Here is a 20535-nt window from a genome sequence, read left to right as displayed (position 1 = left end):
AATGACCGTTTGCACTCTTCCTGGATGATACATTTGACATCCTCCCACAACTCATCTGGTCTTCGCTCATCAGTGTTCAAGGTCTCAAACCTGTTCCTGAGATGATTCTGAAATTCAGCTGGGATGAAATCAAAGTCATATTTTGGCTCCTGTGGACTTGGTTTCCTTTTCCTCAGTTTCAGCTTGAACTTGCATATGCGTAGTTGGTGGTCTGTTCCACAATCAGCTCCTTGCCTAGTTTTCATCCCTGATATTGAGCTTCTCCAGCGGTTTTTTCCGCAGATGTAATTGATCTGATTCCTATGCATACCATCAGGTGAAGTCCATGTGTATAACCTGCGTTTGTGTTTCTTATAAAATGTATTTATGGAGTATAAGACACTCCATTAAGAACTACAAAAAGTGTAGCCTATATTAGGTTTCTTCTGGGGATATATTAAATCACCACAAACATAGAAGCTTTAAAAAACACAGATTATTCTATTACAGCACTAAGGGTCAGAGTCCTAAAATAAAGATGACATGTATTTCTTCCTTCTAGAAACTCTATGGGAGCTCATATCCTTGACTTTTCTACCTTCTAAAGGCCACCTTCATTCCTTTACTCGTGGCCCCATCCTCCGTCTTTGAAATCAGTAGCATAACAACTTCCAATCTCTGTCTTTTACTCTCTCTTATTTCCTTTATAAGAAAATTCATAATTATATTGGGCCCACCAACATATTATCATCATCGTCTCAGAATTGCAATGTACTTTTTGCAATGTAAAGAATCACAGTCACAAATTCTGGAGATTAGAATATAGACAGCATTTAAACAAAACAAAAAACCCACCTCATTGTTGTTAGTCAGAACTGTCTCCCAGCAGTTTTTAAGAGGCTGTAAATTGCACAAGAGGAGATAGCCCATTTCTTCCTTGGAGCAGCTGGTGAGTTTGACCTGGACATTGTTGAGTAGGTGAAGCAACACCCTTTCCTACTAGGTGACCAGAACTCTCTGGACCTTGTTGTTATTGTTCTTAGGTGCCATTAGTCAAAAGCAATCCTCTGAACAACAGATTTTAACCCTGCCCTATCCTATACCATCCTCATCATTTCTGACATACCCATCTCTTGAGCCCATTGCCACAGTCATTGTGTAAATCCATTTGGTTGAGGGTCTTCCTCTCTTTCACTGCCCTGCCATGTTTCCAAACATGATGTCCCTCGCCAAGGAATAGCCTCTCCTAGCAACAAGCCCAAAGTATGTGAGAAGAAGCTTTATCATCTTCGCCTCCAAGTGGCACTCTGGCTGCACTTTTTCAAAGACAGATTTGCTTTTTCTTTTGGCCATCCATAGGATATTCAGTACTCTTCTTCAACACTATAGCTCAAAGGCATCAATTCTTCTTCTGTCATTATTATTCACTGTCTAGCTCTTAGGTGTATAGCAAATGATCAGAAAGAACGTAGCCTGAATCAGATGCACCTTAGTCCTTAAACTGACATTATTGCTCATGACTGTTGAACAAGAGATTTCAAAGGGCAGCTTGAGAAGACAAAACAAAGTATTACAATGGAATATACAAAGAGCTAGAATTGGAGACTAAAAAGGGAAGAATTCACTCTGAGTTTATCAAGCTGAGAACTGAGAAATAAATTTAAGCCTCACGTTGCAATATTGAGTTCTGGTGACATAATGGCAAGAAGCTGCACTACGATCCCAAAGGCATTTGGTTTGAATCCACCAGCTGCTCTGCAGGAAAAGGATGGGCAATCTCCCCTCTGTGATTAACTGTATCTGAAAACCCACTGGAGGTCAGCCATGAGTAGGTTCTGACTCAATGGTACACAACAACAACAATATGAGCAATATGTTGAATTATCCAGGATGCATCAAAAGACAATGGAGGGAAAGCATAGAGTCACCATACCAAAAAGAACTGACTGACACTGAAAAAGTTCAGAAGTATCCTATAAACAAAAGCCAATGGCAATGAAAGAAGTTAAAGCTGCACTGAAGGGGATTGCAAAAAATAAGGCCCCAGGAATGAATGGGATACTGATGAACATGTTTGAACTAACAGAGGCAGATGTAGATCAAACAATATCATTAATATCACATGCAAGCAAAATACTACTTCAAAATTCTAATCATTCAAAAATGACTATAAGTTGTTGCTGTTCAGTACCTTGATTCAAGATTCTTAGCACCCCTACAAACAACAGATTTGATTTGAACCTTTTTATCCTGTGTTATCCTCACCTCTGACATACTTGAGCCCATTGTCACAGTCACTGTGCAATCCATCTCACTGAGGGTCTTTCTGTCTTTCATGGATTCTCCACCTTTCCAAGAATGATGTCCCTTTCCAAGGAATAGCCATCTTCCTGCCCCCAGAAACATGCCCAAAGTATGTGAGATGAAGCTGCACCATCCTTGCCTGTAAGGAGCACTCTAGCTGTACTTTCTCCAAGACATACGTATTCTTTTGGCAGTCTAAGAGTATTCAGTACTCTTCTCCAACACCATAACTCAAAGGCATCAAACCTCAAAAACACCATAACTCTTCTGTCATCCTTATTCTTTATCCAACTCTCAGAGGAATAGCAGGTGATTGAAAAGACTATTGTTTGAATCAGGCACACCTTAGTTTTTAAACTGACATCTTTAGTCTTTCAAGACTTTGAAGAGGTCCTTGACTGCAGACATTCCCAGTGTAATATGCCTCCTGATCACCTGACTGTGTTGATTGTGGATCAGAGTAAGATTAAATCACTGACGACTTCAATCTTTTCCCCATCTATTATGATGTTGTTTATTGGTCCAATGGTGAGGATTCTGTCTTCATGTTGAGATGCTTTCCATACTCAAGGCTGTCACACCATTATTCAGCCTATCAGTTTGCCTTTCCTTATTTCTTGGACAAAGTATAATTATAAAACCTGTATTCAGTTCTATTCTCTACATTACTTTTCTTCATAAAAAAGATTTCAGCATTAAACTTTGTTAGTAAAAATAATAACTACCAATAACTCTTTTATATTATAGATACTTAAGACAAAAAAAAAACATAATTAGATTCCCATGTGGTTTCATTGCTGTTAGATATAGTTAATATCCAAGCAGATCTAATACCTAAATGCTGTTAAAAATATGTATTCTTACTTTTAAGGAAAATTAGTGAAATATCCATGTTTTGCTTTTTGTATTAAAGATCCAGTAAGAGTCAAAATAACCCAAATTAATTACAATATCTAAGCCTGTTTGATACCAAACCTATTGCACATTATTGCATTTACTAATTTTTTAAAATGGTTAATGAATTCTTATATTAACTATATGGAGGGTCAAGTACAAATAGAAGTCCTCAGAAGAAAAGCCTGGTGGTCTACTTCCAAAAAATTAGCCTCTTAAAACCCAATGGAGCCAGTTCCACTTTAACTTTCAGGGAGTGACCCTGAGTCAGAACTGACGCAAAGACAAGTATTTTGGGCTTGGGTAGGGCTTATTGATAAAAAACAAGTATACGGTAGGTAAAAAAATATATTCTCCAGTCCATTATTTAAGTTACTTTAAGAATTATCAAATTGCTTTAGAAAAGATTCATGATATTTAAAAAATGTTATTTTTCAGACTAGGATGGAAAATGCCCAGTGAAATCTTGAAAAACAGTACTGAAGAGTATTAAGAAATTGTTGTTATTTATGTGCTGTTGAGTCACCTGCAACTCATAATGACCATAGAATACAGCACAGACTATACTCATCATAGACCATACAGGACAGCAGCTCTGAAACCAGCCCTGTGCAGAGCCAGTCTCATGGCTCTGACACACCTACCTCTATTGCCCCAGTTACTGTGTCAACCCATCTCATCTTGAGTCTTCCTCTCCTGTGCCTCCCTCCATCCTTCCAATGTCTTAGTCTATGATTTATGAGTTTATAATTCTTAACAAAACATTTTGATGAGCATCTGTTGACATTTTGTCACTCATTTGTTGTTTTTATTGTTAGGTGTTGTCACTCATTTCACATTGCTTAAAATATCAAAGTTCCAATTCAGCAAACACATTTTGGTATTCTAATACCACCTGTAGACATTAGGATTTAAAACTGAGCAGTCAAATCAAGTGTCTCAATGTAATTGGGTTTTTCAAATAGTGGGATTAAATAGTGACCTATAATAATGTTTAAAGATATTAAGGAAAAAAATAGTTTATTCAGTAATGAATTACACTTTACCCAATATGTGGAGTTCTTAGAGTATCTTTTTAGGAAGTTGATGCCACTCCTGCTTCCAAACCTAATATGCCATAAATACTTCTATCCTAATTTGCATCAACATATTATTTAGCTCCTATATCTGTATTGTTAGTGTTTTCTGTAAAGGTGGCTATCTCAACATATAGTCTTTCACAAACACTGATTCAAGATCTATGATTCATCTATCTTACACACTTTTTATAATTCATGTTTTCATTTGTTTGTTTTTAAAATTGAATATAAACCTTTATTTATTTGAGCAGCAAAATCACTGCTCTCTACTGCTTTCTTTATTTGGACATCTGCAGAATTTATAGCTTTAGCACATAGTTTAGTACAGACAATATTTGTTATTATTTTTAAAAAAATTTTTTTTTTGTTGTTGTTAGGTGCCATTGTGTCAGGTACAACTCATAGTGACCCTGTGAACAACAGATCTGAACCCTGTTCTATCCTGTGCCATCCTCACACTTCCTGATACACTAGAGCCCATTGTGGTAGTCACCATGTCAGTACATTGGTCAAGGGTCTTCTGTGCCGACCTTCCACCCTTCTGAGCATCGTGTTTTTCTCCAAGGAATAGCCCTTCCTAGCAACATGCCTGATGTGTATGAGGCGAAGCCCCATCATCCTTGCCTCTAAAGAGCACTTTGGCTGCACCCTCTCCAAGATGTATTTGCTGGTTCTTTTGGCAGTCCGTGAGATGTTCAGCGCTCTTTCCAACACCACAGTTCAAAGGCATCAATTCTTCTTCTGTCATCCCTATTCATTGTCCAGCTCTCAGATGCACAGGAAGTGATCAGAAAGATCATAGCCTGAAGCAGATACCCCTTAGTCCTCAACTGACATCATTAATCCTCAATAACTTGGAGAGGTCCCTAGCTGCACCCTTTGTCGGTGCAATGTGTCTCCTTATTTCCTGACTGCTGGTACCAAGGGTGTTAATTGTGGATCCAAGTAAGATGAAGTTGTTGACAATTTCAGTCTCCTCTCCATCTATCATGATGTTGCCTATCAGTCCAGTGGTAACAATCTTTGTTTTCTTGACATTGAGATGCTATATTAACATATTGAAGGCTATATTCATTCTGCAACAAATGCTTCACGTCCTTCTCACTTTCAGTAAGCAAGGTTATGTCATCTGCATAATGCTGGTTATTGATTAGTCTCCCTCCGATCCTGATGCTACATTCCTCTTCATAGAGTTCAGTTTCTTGAATAATTTGCTCAGCATACAGACTGAAAAGGTATGGAGAATACAACCCTGGCACGCTCCTTTCTTAATTTTAAACCATATAGTGTTCCCCTGCTCTGTTTGCACAACAGCCTCCTGGTCCAGGTATAAATTTTGCATGAACACAATTAAGTGCTCTGGGACTCCCACTCTGTTCAATGTCAGGCACAACTTGTTATGATCCACACAGTCAAATGCCTTTGCATTGTCAATAAAGCACATATAAACATTCTTCTGGAATTCTTTACTTTCAGTCAGGATCCATCTGACATCAGTAATGATATCCTTAGTGCTATGGCTTCTTCTAAATCCTGCCTGAACTTCTGGCAGTTCCCTATCTTTGACCTGTTCTAGCTGTTTTTTAATGATCTTCAGTAGTATTTTGCTTGCATGTGATATTAATGATATTGTTCAATAGTTTCCACATTCATTTGGATCACCTTTCTTGGGAATGGGAACAAATATGGACCTCTTCCAATCTGTTGGCCAGACAGCTGTCCTCCAAATTTTCTGGCATAGACTGGTGAGAGCATCCAAGGCTGCATCTGTTGATTGAAGCAAGTCAGTAGGTATCTCATCAATTCCTGTGGCCTTATTTTTCGCCAGTGCCTTCCATGAAGCTTCCAATTCCTTCTTCATTACTATTAGCTACTAATCTTAATTTTAAAAATATTATTAAGATTATATAAAAAGTTTTATTGCCCCAGTTATTTCTCCAAAATCCAGAAAATAGACCTATCTACAGCTTTATCTAATTTCCTCTTTTAGAATTCTTTTTTGAAAAACCAAATTCCAAGGGAGCTCTGTTGGCCTAATGGCAAGAAGCTGCACTTTAATCCCAGAGGTGTGCAGTTAGAATCCACCAGCTGCTCTGCTGGAGAAGGAGGAACAATCTCCTCCTGTACCAGTCAATCCGATTTGACGGTATGCACACAAAATAATAAAATTTTTTTTGTTTGTTTGGTTTTTTTGTTTTTAAATAATAAAATTTTTTAAAAAATAAATAACCCCACAAATTCCAGCATGATTTCAGTTTGGTTTTGCTTTTCACTAATTTTGCATGGGTTTTTTTTTACAAATTTCTATCTTTTTTCCCCCTTGAGATTTAAAATAATTTCTAAATGTTTCTATAAAAGTCTGTCAAAGCCAATTACAACTGCATAAACATTCTTATTTGACAATTCATGAAGATTTATTTTATTTTATTATTTTTGTGTGAGTGTACCGTCAAATCAGATCTGACTGGTAGAGGAGGAGATTGTCCCTCCTTCCCCGGCAGAGCATCTGGTGGATTCGAACCGTGTGCCTCTGGGATTGTAGTTGCAGCTTCTTGCCACTAGGCCACCAGAGCTCCCCTTCAATTCATCAAGATTTTATAATTGAAAGTTTTCTTGGAACTGCTATGTAAAAAATAAAATTTACCTTTAGAATTTTTAGAATTTCTATGAATAAAATAGAAAATATTTCTATATCAGTATTTTGAATTTTTTTTATTCTGAACTTGATTTTGTTGTTGGTTTGTTTTGATTTTGGGGGGAGTTTTTTTTCTTAGTTTTGTCTTTCTTTTTTATTTTATTTTAGTTTGCTTCTTCTTTTAATTTTTTTTTGTTTTTCTCTTCTTTCTAATTACTCTGAACTGCTTATTCACAAATATTCTTTTTTGTTGTTGTTGTTTAAATTTATTATTAATTTCAATGAAAATTTACAGAGATTTTGGATTTCCATTCACTCATTGTTGCACTTTCACAAATATTCTTTTAATAACGCCTAGTGCCTTCTAGTTACAGTGTAAAAGAGGTCTTGTGAAGGTTCTATGGTAATTACTGAAAACAATTAAAGGCCTTGGATTTTAAACCACTTGAAAAATATATTCTTTTAAAATCTAACAAGTTAAGAACAACAAAATTTCTGGAAGAAGTATAGCTAGAATGCTCCTTGGAAGCAAGCATGGTAAGACTATCTCAAATACTTTGGGCATTTTGTCAGTAAGGGTCAGTCTTTGAAGAAGAAGTACATTCTGATTGGAAAAGTGGAGAATCAGTGAGGGAAAGAAAAATCCTCAACAAGAAGGATTAACACAGTGACTGCAACCACGGGTTGAAGTAGAGGAAAGATAGTGAGAAAGGCATGGGATTAACAAGGTTTCGATTTGTCATATATTGATTAGATCACTATGAGTCAGAGTTAAAACTCAATAGCGCTTAACGATAACAGTAATTGCTTGTTCTTTGTTTAGTCACTAAATTCATCAAACCTACTCTTCCCTCATTTGGAAAAGGGATAAAAACGAAAACTGTCTCATTGCCATTAAGTCCAAAGCAACTCACAGCTGACCTTCCAGTGGGTTATCAGAGGCTGTAAATAGCACTGAAGAAGATTGTCCATCTTCTTCCTGCAGAGCACTGGTGGATTCCAACTTGGTGCAGTGCAACCTTTTAGCATTATGTCACTAGAGGTAGAATGTAAATATCTATGTGCTGTTTGAAGATGGTGAGCAAATAGATAGCTCACATCTTGGGAGGTATTATGAAATGACATAGAGTTTTTCTAAGTTCAGGAAAATCAACTTGTTCTAATAGAATTGTGCTTCCAGCAGTGTTCAACATTGTTGATCTCTTTCCATGAAAGATTTTCCTATAATTTCAGGGTTTAGGTGCTTCTGCACTATCATCCTGTATTTGCTGAGTGTCTCATTTGTCTGTTATATAATTATTTACTTAAAGTAAAATACATGTGTTTTAATCCTAGGAATTCCTAGATAACATGGACATCGCCACTAAATCCAGTACTGTCAAGTCAGTTCTGACTCAATGAGATGCTCATCTTTCTTCAGAGCAGGGGTGGTTGATTTAACTATCAATCTCTCAGTTAGTGGCCTGTTAGATCACACAGTTTGCTACCAAGGCTTCTGAGCTCTAGAAAGAGCCTCTGACACTCTACTCTCTACTGTTGCCTGTGTTAAGCTCCAGAACTGAGAGACTAAAGTTGAAATTGTTTTACTGGATTGGGAAAGTCATTGTCAGCTTTTGAACATTTTGAGAAACATGGACTCTTCAAATTATCTTTCTTTAAATATGTACTTTTATAAGCAAATTATGTTAAAATAAACTGTATATTTAAAAATGAACTATGTGATAGACATTTTCATACCAACCTGAGGTGCTGGAACTGCTTTTAGACATTGTATTATCTGTAGGATCATTTTCAACTGAAAATTCTTCTGTTTGTTCATTTTCAATTCCATTTCCTTCATCTCCTGTCTGTTTGGGAAATAACAATTCTTTATCCTTTGGAATTTTCTGGGTGCTCCAAGGATTATCAAAATTATATAAGAACCTTTTAAAATATGGTACGGTATCAGAATCATCTGTTTTCTCTAAGTTGGTTTTCTTGTTTATTTGATCTTCAGTTTCCATAATTTCTGATATTTCTGTTTCTTGTTTCTTGTCAAGATCAGATTCACTTGCTAGAGGAGGAGGTTCATTTTTATCACCTCCAATTTTTTCTTCATTTTTTATACCATCGGATATCATTTTATCTTCCTTAACATGTGCAAAACCTAGCATACCAAAACCAAAATCAAACCAACTTGACTTGAGAGTTGAGCTATCATTAATAATAGGGTCTTCTTCTACTATTATTTCTTCACATGGAACTGTAGTTTCTTCATCAGATGATATCGGATTAGGCACATCTTGAAGTGGTTGATTACTTTCTTTAGACAATAATTCAAGGCTGGTATCCTGATCTCCAAAACCTAAGTAACTTGTAAATCCACTTCCAAACCAACCAGTGGCCTGAGGTTTGAGAATGTGCTCAGATTCAGATGTTATTTCAGATTGTTTATCTGGCACTGCATCAATTTCTAAGTCAGGTTCTTGGTTATGCTTTATTTGATGCTCATTGTTATTTAATTCCTCTAGGTCATTCTCATCTAACACTGCGATTTTTCTACTTTGAAAGGAGCTTTCTTGCACAGGTTCAATAACTGGTTCAAAGGTTTGTCTGTCAGTTTGTTCTGTTGTCAGTGCAAACCATCCCATCCCTTCAGGCACAGCTGAGGCTGGTGGGGCATGATCCACTTCTGGAATGTGACCTAGAGTCTCTTCTTGGACATTATCCTGTTGCACATTTTCAGTTTCTACCTCTTCCAAGGCTTTTGATTCACTGATACTGCTGGTATCATCTGGGGTCTCTACTGCTAGAAATTGGTCTTTTAACAAAGTACTTTCAGAAGTTGAATAAAATCCAGAATCTATGTGGGTATTATGTTCATAGAAACTCGATATTTGGTCTTCATCTTCTTCAAATAGATAGTTAGGGTCACAAGTATCACTGTTTAACTCATTATCTTCATTTTCAAATATGTAATTTCCTCCAAGAAGACAAAAAAAGTCAGATTCCTAAAAGAAAAGAAATAGTATAATTGATATAATGTACTAAAATTCTTTGTTTTTCCATAAATCATTTAAAATTAGTAATTGTGGGGTTGTTGTTTTGTTTGGAGGTGGGTTTTTTTCCCCCCAAGATCACATAACTAGCTCAGCATCAGAGTGAAAAATGAAAATCCCATCTCCCTACTTCAAACTCTTATCACAACTGATTTCTAAGATTTAAGACACACACTGAACTGGAAAAATTTTTCATATTATGCTTTCTTTGTTATTAGACAGTTGACAAATTTGAGAGAAAAAGACAATCAATACTTTAAATATATTCTGTAAATAAACTCTGGTGAAAATATACACAGGTCTGTAAAGCTTTATAACTCCTAAGTGGGCTCTTAATTGATATTCCTAAGTGCTGAATGAAATACTAAACCCTGCCGTGGAGTCAGTTCCAGTTCATTGTCCATCTAGTTTCCAAGGCTGGAAATCTTTATGGGAGGAGATTGCTCATCATTCTCCTGCAGAGGATGATGGATTCAAACCATCAACCTTTCAATAAGCAGCCTGACACTTTACTGACTAGTCCACCAGGGAGCTTGTACACTGAATAGATAAATGAATTTGTATAGAGATTTGAGGGAGGGGAATTTCAAAGCATGGTGTCACAGATATTAAAGCCTTCACCACTCAGACAAATCAGATGACATTAAATCTTGCTAGAATTGGCATTAAAATATTTATATTTTGCTTATTAAGATCTTGAAATTTCACTGCTTATTTCACAGAAGAGTCAAATAAATCATCAGGAAGAAAAGTGATGAGAGTATTAAAAAAAAAATAACAAACAACCTGAAGATCAGACACAGTGATATGTGCTATTCTTTCAATTAATCCATTATAAAACAAGGATGAAGATCAGATTCTTTATGTTAATTTTAGAATTGCAATTTTACAATGTCTTTTCAACATTGTGGTACCGTAGGTGAATAAGAACAAACAGGCTGAAACCAAAATCCCTGGACTTAAATCTTGACTTGTTCTCTCTTAGCTCTATGACATGGGATAAATTATAATACATTTTTGTGTCTGCGTTTTCTCATGATTAAATGGAAATGATGACTATATATCTCATAGGAGTGTTGTGAGTGTGAAATAAGCCAAGAACTTTGAATAATAACTCCTTCCAGTAAACATATCATTTGAGAAACAGTATTTTATGATGAAGAATGTGGTATCAAAATTGGAAGAAGACTTATTAACAATCTCCTTTATGCAGTTGACACTACCTTGCTTGGTAAAAGTGAGAATGACTTGAAACACTTATTGCAGAAGTTCAAAGGCTACACAACTTGCAACATGGATTACATCTTAACATATAAAAAAACAAAACAAAAGAACAATAACAACAAAGATCCTCACCACTGGGCCAATAGGCAACATCAAGATGTTGTTGTTGTTGTTATGTGCTGTCGAGTCGTTTCCGACTCATAGCGACCCTATGCACAACAGTCCTAAACCCTGCTCTATCCTGTGCCAACTGCACTGCCTCTGACACACCCATCCCGATTACCCCAGTCACCGAATCAATCCATCTCATAGAGGGTCTTCCCCTCCTGCGCTGTCCCTCCACACTCCCAAGCATGATGTCCCTCTCCAAGGACCCGTTCCTCCTGGCAACATGTCCAAAGTATGTCAGCCGAAGCCCCAGAATCCTTGCCTCCAAGGAGTAGCTTGGTTTAATCCTCTCCAAGATGAATCTGTTTGTTTTCCTGGCAGTGGTATATTCAGTACCCTTCTCCAACACCACAGCTCAAAAGCATCCACTCTCCTTCTGTCCTCCCTAGTCATTGTCCAACTCTCTGATGCATAACAAGCGATTGCAAAGACCATGGCCTGTATTAGGCGCACCTTAGTCTCCAGAGAGACACTGTTGCTCTTGAGTACTTTAGAGAGGTCCCTAACAGCAGACTTTCCCATCATGATACGCTTTTTGATTTCCTGACTGCTGGTGCCAAGGGTGTTGACTGTGGAGCCGAGCAAACTGAAGCTGTGAACACTCTCAATCTCTTCATCATCCATCCTGACGCTGCCAATTGGTCCAGTGGTGAGAATCTTTGTCTTCTTGACATTGAGCCTCAGTCCATACTGAAGGCTGCAGTCCTTGACCCTTCGCAGCAAGTGCATGAGGTCCTCCTCAGTTTCAGCAAGCAGGGTTGTGTCATCTGCATAACACAGATTGTTAATAGATCTTCCACCAATCCTGATGCCACAATTCTCCTCATAGAGCCCAGCCTCTCAGATAATCTGCTCTGCATACATGTTGAAAAGGTATGGAGACAGGATGCATCCCTGGCGTACACCCTTCCCAATTTTGAACCATGCAGTGTTGCCCTGCTCTGTTCTGACTACTGCCTCTTGGTCCAAGTATAGGTTTCGCATTAGCACAATTAAATGTTCTGGGATTCCCATTCTTCTCAGAGTAAGCCACAGTTTGTTATGATCCACAAGTCAAATGCCTTTGCATAATCAATGAGACACAGATAGACATAGATGGAGAAAAGATTGAAGTTGTCAATTATTTAATCTTGCTTAGATTCCTAATCAATACTGTAAGTACCACCAGTCAAAAAATCAAAATATATATTACATTGGGAAAGTCTTTTGTCAGGGACCTCTCCAAAGTATTGAAGGGCAATGATATTAGCTTAAAGGCTAAGGTGTGCCTGATTCAAGCCATGATCTTTTCAATATTTGCTATGCATCTGAGAGCTGTCCAATGAATATGAATGACAGAAGAAAGATTAAGACATTTGAGTTGTGGTGCTGGAGAAGAGTGATAAATGTCCCGTGTACTGCTAAAAGAACAAACATATGTATCTTCAAAAAAGTGCAGCCAGAATGCTCTTTAATGGCAAGAATGGTGACTCTTCATCTCACTTTGAGCATGTTGTTAGGAAGGGCTATGCCTTGGAAAGTGACATCATGCCTCGAAAGGTGGGGGGTCAGCGAAAGAGAAGACGACCTTTAACAAGATGGTCTGACATGGTGTCTGCAGCAATCAGATCAAGTATATCAGAGGCGATGAGGATGGTACAGAATCTGCTCGGGTTCAGATACGCTGTTCAAAAGGTTGTTGTGAGTCATACTGGACTCAATGGCACATAACAGAAACAACAACTAGTAAACATTAGGCTAGTATAGTCCAAGGTTACATCTCCTCAGATACAGCCAGTAATGTAGGCACATGAAGGCCCAATACTCTTGCCTCAATTCCAGACAAGTCTGGTAGGGCCATTCCCACAGCTTCAGAGCTTCTGGTGAGACTTTGATTGCAACTCTATTACAGTTCAATTTTCCTGTCTACACAATCCTACCTTTTGTTTGTTTCCTTAGAGGTGCTATCCCCAGGAGTAGTCCCTAGTAAACTCTGGATTCAATGAGTAGTGTAATAATCTATAAACTAAGGATTTGGGACTTCATGCTAACTATGGGCTGACACTGTGCTAGACAGTAAAGAGGAGGGAAATCGTTCTGAATTGTCTAAGTGCCATGGAGTACATATCCACCAGTCACTCTACAGATGGTTTATGTGCACACAGATTTACAGCTTTGGAAAGAGTATAGGGCCATTCTGTGTCCCAAAGAGTTGCTATTAATTGAAATTGATGGCAATGGTATTGAATAAACAAACTCTGGACTGTGATTTAGAAACAACGATAACTTTAGAAGAATCATAGAAGGCTTTTGTAAGGGCAAGCTGTGGCCTAAAGGGTAAACAAGAGCTATCAAGTGAATAACTCAAAAGAAGGCATTCTAACTGGAGAAACTCTTTGAGTCTTTGGGTGGGGAAAGAACGTGGTATGTTTTATGGGTGGTCAAAAGGTCATTGTGAAGAAATAAATAAGGTCATGGTTGTTGAGTCAGTGAATAGGGAGTGGAACAATATTGAGTTAAGGAAGGGAAGCAGGAGCAGATCAGGCAACTTGAGTAAAAAGTCTAGGTTTTATTCCACTTAAGGGCTTCAACCAAGTGAATTATAAGTTTTACTCTATCATTTTTGTTTTTGACAAGATTTGTTGATGTTTAGAGAATTAATTGGAAGAGGGCAATGCTAAGGCAAGGATACCAGTTGTCAGGCTACTGTTGTTGTTATGTACTGTTGAGTCAACTACAACTCATAATGACCCACTGTATAAAAGCTCTGAATGCTGCCCTGTTCTGAGACAGTCTCACTGACTCTGACACACCTACCCCCATTGCCCCAGTTACTGTATCAATCTCATCCAGGGTCTTCTTCTCCTGTGCTGTTTCTCCACCCTCCCAAGCATGAGATCCTTATCCTAGGACCAGTCCCTCCTGGCCACATGTTCGAAGTATGTGAGATGGAGCTTCAAAATCCTAGTCCTCACGGAGAAACTTGGTTTCACCCTCTCCAGGACAGACCTATTTGTTTTCTTGGTGGTCCATGGTATGTTCAAGACCATTGTAATTTCTTGATTGGATTATAATATTCTGAGAGTCTGTCAGTTTACCATACTGTGGTAGCTTTCTTGTTGCTGTAATGCAGGAAGCTATGATCATATTAGGTGGGCAGGTATCAGCAGAGTTTCAAGATTAAGACAGACTAAAAAGCAGGACTGGTTATGCACTACTGAAATAGCAGGCTTTGAAAATTCTGTGAGTAATAGGAGAATATTGTTGGATATAGGGCCAGAAGATGACAGATTTGGTTGGAAGACACAAAAAATGCAACTAGACAAGAGCTGCTTTCTCAAAGTAGAGTCTACCACAATAACAGCAGTAGACTCAAGTTTCACTCAATGAAAGACCTTCATTTGCTGGTATAATAAGACTCAAAACAGAAACAGCAGCAAACGTCCATTTAAAATTGGAATATGGAATGTGCAAAATATGAATCTAAAAAATAGTAAGTTGTCTAGAATTAAATGAAATCCCTAAAGATTAAAATCTTATCCATTAGTGAGTTGAGATAGGCAGATATTGGTCATTTTGAACCAGATAATCATGATTTATGATGTGAGGAATAAAAATTAATAAGAATGGTGTTACTCTTACCATTAAAAGAGTATTTCACTCTGACAAGCACTGTGGCATTTGGACAAGAACCAACTGGGAGGAGGGTAGAGAGGATAGTGCAACAATGAATGAATGGAAACCCAAAATCTCTGTAAATGTTTATGAAAATTAATAAAATATAATTATAGGAAAAAAGAGTATTTCACAATGAATGAGTGGAAATCCAGAATCTCTGTAAATGTTCAGTAAAATTAATAAAAATTTTTTAAAAGAGCATTTCAAGACTTTTCCTGAGGTACAATGTTTTAAAGGCTGGGATACTATCTATAAATAAGCATACAAGGAATACCTGTTCATACAACTATTACTCAAATATATGCAGCACTATTAAAGCCAAAGATGAAGAAATAGAGGATTTTTAACAACCTTTACAGTCTCAAGTTGGGCAAATATGCAATCATGATACACTAATAATAATTGTTGACTGGAATGCAAAAGTGGGAGGCAAAGAAGAAAGAAGGATAGCTGGAAAATAATGGCCTTGATCACAAGAGTCCACAATTAAGGTTGCATAGTGGAATGTACTTGGGGCAGTGGGAGGGGTGCGGGGGATTGTGTACCAGGGGAGGAGTGTTTCTTTTACTTTTGAAAGAGAGGAGCAAACTGGGGGTCTGGGCAGGGAGAGAAGTGCAGCAATGAATGAATGGAAATCCAAAATCTCTGTAAATGTTCATTAAAATTATTAAAAAAATAATAATAATAATGGCCTTGGTGACAGAAATGAGGCTGGAGATTGAATGATAGAATTTTGTTTGAATGATTTATTCATCGAAAATATTTTATTAAAAAATAAAAACCACACACAAATAAGACAACTGTCCACATTAACCTAACCTGATGAACTACATGGGAATCAGATTTACTACATCTGTGGTAAAAAGATGGGGGAGAAGCACAATATCAGCACCAGGACAAACAACAGAAGAAATGCTCAAAATCACTGGAAATAAGAGAGATGCAAATTAAAACCTCAATGAGATAACCCAGTATCTCACCTCAGTAGCAGTGGCAAAATTTAACAGGAAAGCAAGTAATAAATGTTAGAGAGGATGTGACAATAAAGGAACTCTTATACGCTGTTGGTGGGATTGTAAAATGGTACAACCATTCTTGAAGGCAGTTTGGTGTTTCCTCAGAAAGCTGAACATAGACATTCCGTATGACCCAGCTATCCCATTGCTAGAGAGTAAGAACTGAGGCACAAATAGAGAATTGTACACCAACATCCATAGCAACATTATTCACCATCACAAGAACATGGAAACAGCCCAAATGTCCAACCACAATCAAAGAGACTAAGAAATTATAGTACATTCACACAATGAAATACTACACAGCACACAGCAATAATTTTGGAAATCACTACCTAACATGGAAGGGACTGTAAAGCATTATGCTAAGGGAATGAACTCAGTCCCACAAGGACAAATATTATATAAGACCATTACTGTAGAACGTGTATGAGGATCCAAGTGGGGGAGGATGGGAACAGAGGGGTGAGGATGGGCAGGGGGGATGGGTATTCATAGGGTCACACAATTTGATGAGGGGGTAAAGGAAATGGGAAGATCAGTATGAAAAACAATGTATATTAATTTTGTAAGTAAACCAGTATAAAATAAAAATTTTTAATTAAAAGAATAAACCACAAAAATAAACACCATGCCAGTGGCTGACTGTGGAACCGACCATCAATCACTCATATACAAGTTCAAATTGAAGTCAAAGAATATTAAAATAATTCCATGAGAACAAAATGCAACATTAAGCCTATACTACCTGAATTAAAAAAACCTTCTCAAGAATAGATTTGATGCATTAAACACTAATGACTGATGACCAGAGGAGTTGGTGGAATGACATCAACAAGATGATCCATGAGAAAAAGAAAGGTAATTACAAAGACAGAGGAGACAAAAAGACCAAAAATAGATGTCAGAAAAAGCTAAAGCTTGCACTGGGATTAAAAGAAGCCAAAATAAAGAGAGTAAGCTGAACAGAAGATTTCAAATAGCATCTTGAAAAGACCAAGCAAATATTATAACAAAATGTGGAAATATCTGGAAATAGAAAACCAGAAGGGAAGAACACACTAGATATTCCTCAAGCTTAAAGAATTAAAGAAAAAATTCAAGCCTCAAGTTGCAATAATGAAGGATTCTGTGGAGAAATCAATGATGTAGGAAGTATTAAAGAAGATGGAAAGAGTTGGTTGACACCAAACTATTTCAGGAAGTTGTCAAGGATTTCCTTCGACTTATATTCACAATCAACATCCATGTTAGAGGCAATCAAGAAAGCAAGTCAGGGGAGAGAGGAAAATGCACACCAATGAATGAATGAAACCCAAACTTTCTGTAAACTTTTGTTAAAATCAGAATAAAATTTTCAAAAAGAAATCAAAAGACATGTTGCACTGGCAAAATCTGCTGTCAAGGACCTCTCTAAAGTGATAAAGAACAAGAATGCCAATTTAAAGAGGAAAGTGCCCATGATCTAACCATGTTATTTTCAGTTGCTTCATTTTGTGTCTGAAACTTGGACACTGGATAATGATGACAGAAGACAAATCAATGACTTTGAACTTTGGTGTGGGCAAAGAATATTGAATATACCATGGGATTTCAAAAGAACAAACAAATCTGATCTGCAAGAAATGCAACCGGAGTGCTCCTCAGAAGCAAGGAGGGTGAAATTGTTTCTCACACACATTAGGTGTGTTGTCAGAAGGAGCCAATGCTTGGAAAAAGGCATCATGCTGGGAAAGGCCAACAACAGAGAAGACCCTCCAAGAGGTGGATGGACACAGTGGCTACAAGAAAGGGCTTGATCAGGCAGAGAGCCTGTGATTCAGGACAGGGCAGAGCTCTGCTCTGTTGTTCATAGGGTTGTGATGAGGAGCAGTCTACTTGATGGCACCTAACAGCAATAACAATCAAGGGTTGGGAGAGTGCTGGCAGTGTAGTCCATGCAACGCTGCACTGCTAACCCAAAGGCAGAACTTCTGTGGTGGTTCCTCTGGGATTGCGGGCAGCTTCTTACCACTAGGCCAGTCATCCTTAGAGCCTGGAATTAAACTCAGCCCTGTGGCTCAATTTTTAGCCACATAATAGCCCTATAAAATGAACAATCATAATAAAAAAAGATGAACAATAACACCAGTGATGTCAAGCAAGATTGTAAGGGCAGTATTTATTCAGGAAGAAAACTCAAAAGGCAGGAAAGTTTAGATAGATGAAAGGAAGCCAACCACAAAGAGGAAGAAGGAAGGGTGCTCATATAATGAAGGGACTACTATTAATGCCATAAAACCAAACAAGAACAAATGGTTGGATGGAAAACCAACCAGTTCTGTAACTTACACTCAGATAAAAACAAAAGTTTTTTTTAAAAAGTAAAATCCGAGCTCCACTGGTTAAAAACAAAGAAGTCCCCTCCCCTTCTGATTCTTCTTTTCACAATCAAGTCCAACATGAACCAGCTCAACACTATTGAGCTCATGAAAAACTAAAACGGAAAAAAAAATTTAAAAAGAAAAACTAAAACGGAACAATAAATTACTCAGCTATAACTGGGGCAATGGGAGTTGGTGTGTCAGAGTTAGTGAGACTGGCTCAGGACAGGGAAGGGTTCAGGGCTGCTGTACATAGGGTCTCTATGATCGCAGGTGACTCACTGGCACCTAACAACAATAACATGACAGGTTTGGAAGAAGGAGGGGCATCCACTTCCTAAATAACATGCTTCTGGAAACTCTAGGAACTTTGATAAATGTCGATAGTTGTAGAGAGGCTTCAGGCCTTTTGTTCATAGGGTCATTATGAGTCATGCTAAACTTGAAGGCAATCAACAACAACAACAATAAGATACATAGGTCCTGGAGAGGGTGAAACCAGGCTGCTCCTTGGAGGCAAAGATTCTGAAGCTCCATCTGACATACTTTAGACATGTTGCAAGGAGGGACCAGTCCTTGGAGAGGAACATCACAGTTGGCAGGGTAGAGAGACAATGCAGGAGAGGAAGACCTTGGACGAGATTAATTGACTCAGGTGGGTAGGGTCATGGGCTAGGTGAGTCAGAGATTATAAGGTTGGCTCAGGATAGAGCAGGATTCAGAGCTGTTGTATATAAAGTCACCATTAGTCGCAAGTGACTTGATGGCACATAACAACAGCAATAAAAAGATACCTAGGGAGCTTGCTGCAAAATAAAATTTGGTCCTGGTAGGGGAAAAAATATTAGTAATAGTATTTAACACTTTGTGGTGTTAGCCTAAAAGTTGGCTTTTTTTAGCCTTTAGTTAGCCCCTCCAGTCAGAGCTATCTTAACTGCAGATACATGGTCTTGCAAAACTAGGCAGCAAGGCTTGAGGTGAGCAAGGCTTGCGGTGCAAGACCCTAGTGAGAGTGAGACCCTGGTGGTGGAGAGACTGGCATCGCTGTGGAGAAACGGTGTCAAGGTGTGACCTGAGGCTTCTTCCATTTGTGCTGGCCACAGGTTGATTTTGCTGTTCTTGCCTTTGATAATATACGGGAAAGCTGCTTGCTGAATTCAAACCACAGCCTGTACTGAGGAGTTGTGCATTGGAATTATTGGGCTAAAACCTGAACTTAGTTTTGGTGATATTGTGATATTCTTTACCTACCTCCCTCTCCAACTTCCTTCCCTAATAAACTCCATTGTTAGTACCATAGCTGTGAGTCCCTGAGTCAGAAATGAATAAACGGACCTGTTACTGCTGGTGGGGCTCTACAGGTACCATGGGGCTGGGCTATGGACTCCCATCTGCTTTCTGCTCTGGGGCAGAGGGGGCTGTGTTGTTCATTCTCATTCCCTCTGGCCCTTTCAGAGAGACGCTCATGGCCCTGTGCCTTTATGGCCCAGTTTCCCCTTTTTAGACACACTTATTTAACCAACTAATCAATTCCAACTCATAGTGACCTATCACTGAGTTTCTGAGGATAAAAATCTGTATAGAAAGAGATTACCTATTACCTCTCTTTCTCCCCTGGAATGATAGGAGGATTAGGACCACTGCCCTTTTGGTCATATAGCTGCCACTAGGCCTATTTAACATTTACATGGCATGTACTAAATGCTACCTTATGCATTTCACATATATTACTTTACTTATACCTCAATAAATTTATGAACTTGAAAATTATACCTCATTGTTATCAAGTCAGAATCAAACTAAGTTATAGCTGACCCTCTAACAGGCTTCCAGGGGCTGTAAATAACACAAGAGGAAATTGCCCATCTTCATCCTGAAGAGCAGTTGGTGGATTCAAACCACCTTTCTTTAGGTTGGCAGTACAACTTTTTACCCACTAGGCCACCAGAGCTCCCAATATAAATTTATGAGATTGTATTATTCTAGGATCATCACCCTAATTGTGCAGATGAGGAAACTGAAACACAAATCAAGGTAACTAGTAAAGAATTGAGTCAGGTCTTGATTTTAGATGGTTCATATCCATTCACTATATTGGCTGTTAATTATTCCAAAAGCAAAATCTTTGCTTTACTCAAGGCAAAGTTATTTGTCATATACTATTATATATAATATTAT

General features: G+C 38.0%; 1 protein-coding gene across 1 annotated transcript in view; it reads right to left on the bottom strand.

Moving 5' to 3' along the window:
* MIA2 (melanoma inhibitory activity 2) overlaps window positions 1-20535 on the bottom strand; it is a 28571-nt gene that overhangs the window by 2524 nt on the left and 5512 nt on the right. Inside the window, exon 4 of the mRNA XM_006891586.1 lies at window positions 8633-9881. Coding sequence (XP_006891648.1) covers window positions 8633-9881 — 1249 coding nt within the window. The remainder of the gene's footprint in view (window positions 1-8632; window positions 9882-20535) is intronic.

Source organism: Elephantulus edwardii, unplaced genomic scaffold (genome assembly GCF_000299155.1).
Source record: "Elephantulus edwardii isolate Elephantulus edwardi_28Jun2011 unplaced genomic scaffold, EleEdw1.0 scaffold00100, whole genome shotgun sequence".
Classification (NCBI taxonomy): Eukaryota; Metazoa; Chordata; class Mammalia; order Macroscelidea; family Macroscelididae; genus Elephantulus; species Elephantulus edwardii.
The sequence above is the reverse complement of the archived record's forward strand: the minus strand, read 5'-3'. Positions and strand labels throughout refer to the sequence as shown.